Source organism: Myotis daubentonii, chromosome 6, assembly GCF_963259705.1.
Source record: "Myotis daubentonii chromosome 6, mMyoDau2.1, whole genome shotgun sequence".
Classification (NCBI taxonomy): domain Eukaryota; kingdom Metazoa; phylum Chordata; class Mammalia; order Chiroptera; family Vespertilionidae; genus Myotis; species Myotis daubentonii.
Window position 1 is genome coordinate 9,781,604 of NC_081845.1, and position 7,893 is coordinate 9,789,496.

At 44.0% G+C, this 7,893-nt stretch overlaps 1 protein-coding gene across 1 annotated transcript; it reads left to right on the forward strand.

Annotated features, from left to right (window-relative positions):
• The first annotated feature begins 721 nt into the window (after positions 1–721).
• On the forward strand, positions 722–1,867 carry LOC132236653 (alpha-methylacyl-CoA racemase-like). The gene has a single exon (XM_059699740.1). The coding sequence runs from the start codon at positions 722–724 to the stop codon at positions 1,865–1,867; it is 1,146 nt and encodes a 381-aa protein (XP_059555723.1).
• Positions 1,868–7,893: the final 6,026 nt, after the last annotated feature.

Below are 7,893 nucleotides of genomic sequence, written 5' to 3' on the forward strand. Positions count from 1 at the left end.
TTCCCTGGCTCCTGTAAGCCTAAGTTGGGGGCCAAGTAGAACTAGAAGAGTGAGATAACCTATTAGGATGTCAGACTTTTGTTTCAAATATTCTTTTTAAATCATATGGCCAACATTTTCTCACCCGACACTCGATAGGCTTTTGGATGGAGAGGCGGTGTCAATGGTAATGAGGGCCACAGCTTTTGGGCCGTGCCATCCAATACAAATATGAGAGCCATGTCTATAATTAAAATTTCTAGTAACCTCACACACACACACACACACACACACACACACACACACACACACAAAAGAAATATATGCAATTAATTTTAAGTCATATATTTAAGTCAATCTATCCAAAAGGTTAGCATTTCAATCTGTATCAATAAAAACACTATTGAGATATTTTACATTTCTGTTCATTTTTGTGTTATTCTGCGATTACTTTAAAAATATATAATCCTTTACAGCAGTTTGAGATAAGGATCTCAAGGAGGCAACTCCTCTTATTTGGTAATCATGCTAAAGGAGACCGTGCTATAAAAGCAGATTAAGGTGGAAGATAGCCAGTAAAGTAAATCTCAAAGGTATGCACTGACTTTCCAATGGGCGGGACTTCTTCCTTCCTTCCTTTTTTTTTTTTTCCAGTATTGCCTCATAAAGTCCTGCTCTTACATCTAAAGCCACACCTTGGAGCACAGTGCAGCTGTTCCCAGCGCTCGGGTGCACAGCCGGCATGGCCTTGAGCGGCGTGCGGGTGCTGGAGTTGGCTGGGAAGTACCCTTCCTCCCTCTGCGGCATGATTCTCGCCGACTTCGGAGCCCGGGTGATTCGCGTGGCCTGGGACCAAAGAGACATGTTTGAATTTGTGAATCGAGGTAAGCAGTCGCTGGCTCTAAATCTGAACACTCCAGAGGGTGCCGTGGTCCTGGAGAAACTCTGTCTTCAGGCTGATGTGCTGGTCGATCCTGTCCCCGGGGGGGTGCTGGGCCCGGGGAAACTGCTGCCAGAGGACATGCTGCAGAAGAACCCGAGACTCGTCCATGTGAAAGTTTCCACTGAAATGAAGTTATCCAGTAGGTATTCCCAAAGCAGAGGGCACGATATCAACTTTCTGGCTTTATCTGGTGTGCTGTCAACATTTGGCCGGAAACACGAGAAACCGTATGTACCACCCAATTTCCTGGCTTCCTCGTCCGGAGGGTTTCTTGGTGCCTTTGGGACGGTGATGGCTCTTTTTGAACGTGCCCAGTCTGGGAGAGGACAAACAGTGGACGCAAATGTGATAGAGAGCACAGCGTATGCGAGTTCTGCGCTGTGGTACCTGCAGAAGATGAACAATTTCAACGGAGTCAAGGTAGACATCCTCCTGGATGGGAGCGCGCCCTTCTATGGCACCTACCAGACCTCGGATGGGAAGTTCATGGCCGTGGGGGCTTTTGAAGCCCACCTCTATGAGCTCTTTCTGAAAGGACTCGGGCTCGAGCCTTCAAAACTTCCCAAGCAGCTGAGTTGGCCGGACTGGCCCAGGCTGAAGACACTCTTTGCCGACATCTTTGCCAAGAAGACGCAAGCCGAATGGTGCAAAGTGTTTGGGGAACTGGACGCCTGTGTGACCCCTGTTCTGACAGCTGAGGATATTTCTCAACTTGCGAAGGAGGAGATGAGCACTTCTTTTATCACAGATCAAGAGCAGGTGATAGCTCCCATGCCAGTTCCCTTTTTTTCCAAAACTCCCACTTCTGTCCCTTCCACGCGGAGTGCGGTCTTAGGAGAACACTCAGAAGAAATTCTCAGAGGATATGGGTTCAGCAAACAAGAAATAGCCCGGCTCCATGTTTCGGGCATCATTAAAAGCCGTAAGTCGACAGCTAATCTGTAACATAGAACTGTCAAACGCACCCGTTTTGTTAAGTAATCCAGTGAGTTTAGGTTGAGGTGTATGATTTGGGGAAATTATGAGTGCTTTCGATTGGGGAGAGTTCCTTCCTGCGTTAAGATGAAATCTCACACTCTCAGAAAATGTAAAGAATGCTGGCATGTTTGAGTTGTTAGCCTTCAGTAATTTTTATGCCAAGAACAGGCCGTGGAGTGTACATGTAGTGTCATGACTCTGATTGTAGTCCAAGTCCGGATTGAATGTGAGAGGTATTATGCCTAAAGTCATTTTAAAATATTGTCTCATGCATGGAAGCATGGGACAGAGTGTGGAATCTTGGAGGGAAGGCAGGGGAGGGTGGGCGGGTGGGAGGTAATCAACCAAAGGCCTTGTATGCACTATGCATAACCTATGTACACAGACAACAGGGTGGTGAAGGCCTGGGGCGGGGGCAGGCTGGAGGGGTTCAATGGGTGAAAAAAGGGGGCATATGTAATACTTTCACCAATAAAGATTTGAATGTATATATATATATAAAATATTGTCTCATGTCTAGAAATTGACACAAGTTCCTACATGATCACACTTATATAAAAAAAGATAACTATTTTCTTGGGTGTGGACTGGGGGGGGGAAGGGAGAAATACAAGACTTAAAGTTTATGATTATGATGTGTTACATGGTGGGCAGTATGGAAAGAACACTGCTAGATGGTTATACTTTGCAAATTGTAAAAACATTTACTTTAGGACTCAAAGTCCAAACAAACACGCTCACTGCAAAGCACGAGGAATTCCGCACTTTAACATGAGATGTGTATTTCCCCCTAAGTAGTCCCTTTGTTTATGTCTTTTCTTTCTTCCTTCTTTCCTTCCTCCTCTCCCTTCCCCCCCTCCCTCTCATTTTCCTCTCTCTCTCTCCCTCTCTCTCTCTCTCTCTCTCTCCATATAAATGACCTCATCTCACAAAAATGATCTCTTCTTTCTAAATCAAGTTTTCTCTTTATTCCTATGGAATCTTAACTTTCTTCTTTCACCTTTCTGGGCATTGTTCAAGCAAACAGGCTTCTTTTCCTTCAAACTCTAAGTACCTTTTAATTTTTATGGATTTAGGGAATCTAAATAAAGCTTCAGTGGATTAGTTTATATAAATAGAGATAAATAAAGTTCATAAGCCAAATAAATCTGTGTCTATTCTGAAGGGGCTCAGACACACTGGGTAAGTAGACTTCAGGCCTTGCTATAGCGCCTGGCAGACATGCCTCTTGCTGACTAATATGCTGAAGTGTCCCCAGCGCTCTTTCAGGCCTTCAGCTTGGGGGGTGGGGGGGTGGGGGGTGGGGGGAGGGGCGGGTACATACACACTTCTAGCCTAGAAGTTTGTGTTTGGCATCACCACCTTTGCTGCATAGAAAAATCGCACCCCCTCTGGGTCAAAATGACAGAGAGTAGGCAACGCCTGGCTTTGGCAGTCTGGGAAGTTACTATAAAAGGAAAAAATGTTGAGAAAGCAGGGAAAGCAGGGTGATGCACTGGCCAAAGCCAGCTAAATACTGGCTCCCTCAGCTCAAGAGACCCTTTGAAGTGCACCTTCCCTCAGAGATTTTCATGACACATTGTCTCGGATTTGGGGTTAATAACAATTATAAATTTAATGTATTTGTCACAGTTCCAAGTGCATAATAAATGCATTGAAAAAGTTAGCTATCATTACTCAAGTACAAACTTTAACACATCTACATGTTTTTCTGAGAAGCAATGAACTTGGTAAAAGTCAGCATTTGTCTACAAATTGTTTTCTCCTCCATCAAAGAAATAGGGACTAAGGACTGAGGACTGGATATACCACCACTGAAAGAATCCACATGAAGGATGATGAACTCCTCTAAAAGTATCATGTAAGTCAATAAGAAGACAAACAAATAAAAACTTGACTTTCTGCAATTTTTTCAAAATCATAATTATTTTTTAAAGTGAGGAGCATATGCTTAATACTGAAACTTAACGTTTATTTTAGCAACAGAAATTAGTACAGTATCACATCATCATAAATGCTTATCTGAGCTCCTTTTTCTATCATGTAGATCCGTGGTCGGCAAACTGCAGCTCGTGAGCCACATGCGGCTCTTTGGCCCCTTGAGTGTGGCTCTTCCTAAGCCTTAGGAGTACCCTAATTAAATTGATAACAATGTACCTACCTATATAGTTTAAGTTTAAAAAATTTGGCTCTCAAAAGAAATTTCAATCGTTGTACTGTTGATATTTGGCTCTGTTGACTAATGAGTTTGCCGACCACTGATGTAGATGACTTGAATGGCTTGCAGGTGCCAATCTATGAATGCCCCACCTGCTTAAGTGCTTGGCACATTTCCTTCCTGTTCACTGCACAAGAGCCTCCTTATCACAGCCAAAGCCTTCCCCCCACACATTTCCTGGTTCTCCCAAATTTGCCACTTATCCATTAGACATGCCCATTCTCAAGCTATAGCATTGATAAGAATTATATGGGCTGTTTGTTACATACAGGTTCCTGGGCTCCCACTATAGATACTGGATGTAGTAAACTATAGTGAAGCCAGAACTCTGTTTTTTAACATATTACCAGGGCGAGTCTCACGTGAGGACCCAATGACCACCCTTGGAGAAACACTGTCTTTAAAGACAGTGTACATTGTCGCTACTCAAAGTGTGGGCCCCAGGCAGCAGCATCTGCAATGGATGGAGCTGGTTAGAAACACAGAATCCAGGCCCCGACACTTCCTGAAACAGAATCTGCCTCTTCGCAAGATCTCCAGGTGATTTGGGTGCACGTTCAAGTCTGAGGTGTGAATGGATCACACAAAAGCACTATGTCAACCATATATTTAGATAAGAACCAGCTATTATTACTTTGAGACTTTAACTAAATCTTGCAGTTCTTATTGAGAAATATTATGTCCTCCACAATTCTCCAATTACCTTCTCCAGAACATGAAGCATTTTGACTGAGATAATTTTATCCTTCCTTTTGCAAAATCATAAAGTTGCTGGCTCACCAGGAGGAGAATGTGCTATTTTCAATCCAATTGAATTTTCTTAAATGTTACATTCCACATATCAGGTCAGTGCTCTTACTAAGTTCACACATTTCATTTGTTTGCTTCGGCCAAGACATCAGGGTCACCCCCCAAACACACATCTCATCTTGTCTGATGAAATCAGGAAGTGCTTCGGGTGTCTCCGGGATGAAGCGCCTCATCTACTGGGCGGGGCCTGAGTCTGCCTGGCCAGGGCAAGCCGGGACATCTGTCTCAGGCACCACCCACCCTGTTGGCTGAGCTGAGTCACAGAGGCGTTTAGGATAAAGCATTGGGTCTTCATCAGAAGGCTGTTGTGGCCAGGATGTTTGCAGGACAGGAATGCGGGACACACCCACAGGGAATAATACACGCTTGCGAAAAAAATGATCATTAATGAACAGTGGGCTAGAAAGGCCCACAGGCCAGCTCAGCTGCTGGCTTTTCTTTTGCTCATTTTTTTTCCTAACTCACTGGAAATAGACTTCAGAGCGTTTCTGGAAGAACCTTTTCACCGTCAGAAACAGTCTAGAGGAATAAACTGAGCAGTTCACATACTGAAAGAGACTAGAAAGGCAACGACAACACAGTGAAGTCTGACTTTTGTCCCAAAGGCACTGGGATCCGTTATGTGTGTTTTAATCAGTAGGTAGTTTTCTATAAAATAAAACTTAGTATTTGGCATTTTGCTCTCCTACCCCACTTAAAATTCTCCTCGCTCTCACCTAGCGCATTATAGGGAACACCCATGAGGCCACAATCATGAACAAAGACAGAGGCTACAGTGCTTCGAAGACTGGTGACTTGGGGGTCCGGGCCACCTACGCATGCGATTTACTGATTTAAAAGCCTCCCTTCTTGCCCTGACTGGTTTGGCTCAGTGGATAGAGCGTCGGCCTCCAGACTGATAGGTCCCAGGTTCGATTCCAGTCAAAGGCATGTACGTTGGTTGCGGGCACATCCCCAGTGTGGGGTGTGCAGGAGGCAGCTCTCTCATTGATGTTTCTAACTCTCTATCCCTCTCCCTTCCTCTCTGTAAAAAAATCAATAAAATATGTTTTTTTAAAAAAAGAAAAGATTTAAAGCCTCCCTTCTCCAACCTGATCTCAAATGCACCATTTCCATAATATGACATATTGCTGCTGTGTCCATCAGACCTGATGATTTGGTCTTTACTAGGACCCTTCTCTTTTCCATTGAAATAACTGTATTCACATTTGGCAGTTTTTATGAGGTGAGAAGTCACAAAATAATTTATTAAACTATGAGCTAATCATTGACAGGATTATATTGGGCAAAGCCCAACCCTGTGGCATACTGGGAGCTCCAGGCAGGGAAGGGCACTGTGCTGGGGTAACAGAGAATGAGATGGAGTTGGGAGGAGTAGGTGATTGGGGGGTGGGGGCAGTAGGGATGGAGGAACACTAACTGGAACAGAAAGGGAGGGGGAGATGGTGAACTTGAATCTGGTCCATTTGGGGATAGTCGCCCAAGTGGGTGACTCCAAGTCTCCTCTATGTTAAATCCATTCCCTCTTGTGTATTCATCTGAGTCTTAAATAATCTTAAGCATTACAAAATGTGTAATTTTGAAATCAAACTTTTAAATATTTTTTAAAGTAACTAATTTTGGGAAAAGGGAATTTGGAGCTGAGCTGCTCAATCTTGAGCCAGGAGTCCTCAGACCACTGGCCAGGACCTGCAGCCAGCCACCGAATAGCTGTCGAAGGAGGAAACAACAGATTTAAAAATGACTAACAGTCCTCCTTATAGCCAACCCATACTCAAAAGTGGGTGATTTATTTCCCGGGTTCGAGGGAGCAATATTTAGGATACTTTTTGAGGGTCTGATCGACCAGCAATCTCTCTCACCAAAAGGTCGAAAATCTGGACCCAACATACTTGGTTACTCTGAAAAAACAGACCTTCAGAGACCAGGGAACTTGTTACCAGGGAAGGGCACACTCAGTGTCTCAGTGCTGTTAGCTGGAACTGGTCCTCAAACATGTATTGAATATGGGGTGAGGGGTTCCTTTGTGCCCAAGCAGCTAGCTGCAGCCCCATTACACACACACACACACACACACACACACACACACACACACACACCTCCTCCTTCCCTGTCCTGCTTGCCAAAACCATAAGTTTAGGTTTCTTTCTGTCTTTTTCGCTGCCCACTGTTCAGATCCCTCATGGGACAGAGTTTTGTGCTAAACCTTAATCAATTTAACTGCAACCTTTGAGTGGGCATTGGAATCACCTGGAGAGCTTATTAAAACCTAGACTTCTGGATTCCTCCCCCCTCCCCCAACACCCGTTCTGACTCAGGAAGGTTGTGGTGAGGCCACAGAATTTGCAGTTCCCAAGTGAGGCTGGCTGCTGATGATCTGCAGACCAACCGCACTTTGAGAGCCAAGATGTGGTTGGCTCTTCACCCAACAAATATCTACTGAGCTTTCGTTCTGTCACTGTCCTAGGTAGATACTGGAGATAAAGAGAAATGGAGTGTATATTCTAGCTCAGCAGTTCTCAACCTGTGGGTCGTGACCCCTTTGGCAGTCGAACAACCCTTTCACAGGGGTCGCCTAAGACCACCCTGCATATCAGATATTTACATTATGATTCATAACAGTAGCAACATTACAGTTATGAAGTAGCAACGAAAATAATTTTATGGTTGGGTCACAACATGAGGAACTGTATTTAAAGGGCCAGAAGGTAGAGAACCACTGTTCTAGCTGAAGCAGTGGATGTTAAATAGTTGCATTCATAATCATTTTACTACAGCTGTGATGAGAAAATTTCTAGATGTGATGTCAACAGTTAACAAGGGACTTAAGGATAGCAGAGAATGCAACCCTGAAAAAGTGGCATTTCACCTGAATTCTGAACGAAACATTTATACTTTTAATTCACTCATTCACAATCCCTATTCAAGAAAATAAAATGTCTGCATTGGAAATAAGCTTTATGAA

Excerpts from the sequence above, each read along its gene's own strand:
- LOC132236653 (XM_059699740.1), top strand. The coding sequence starts at position 722 with ATGGCCTTGAGCGGCGTGCGGGTGCTGGAGTTGGCTGGGAAGTACCCT.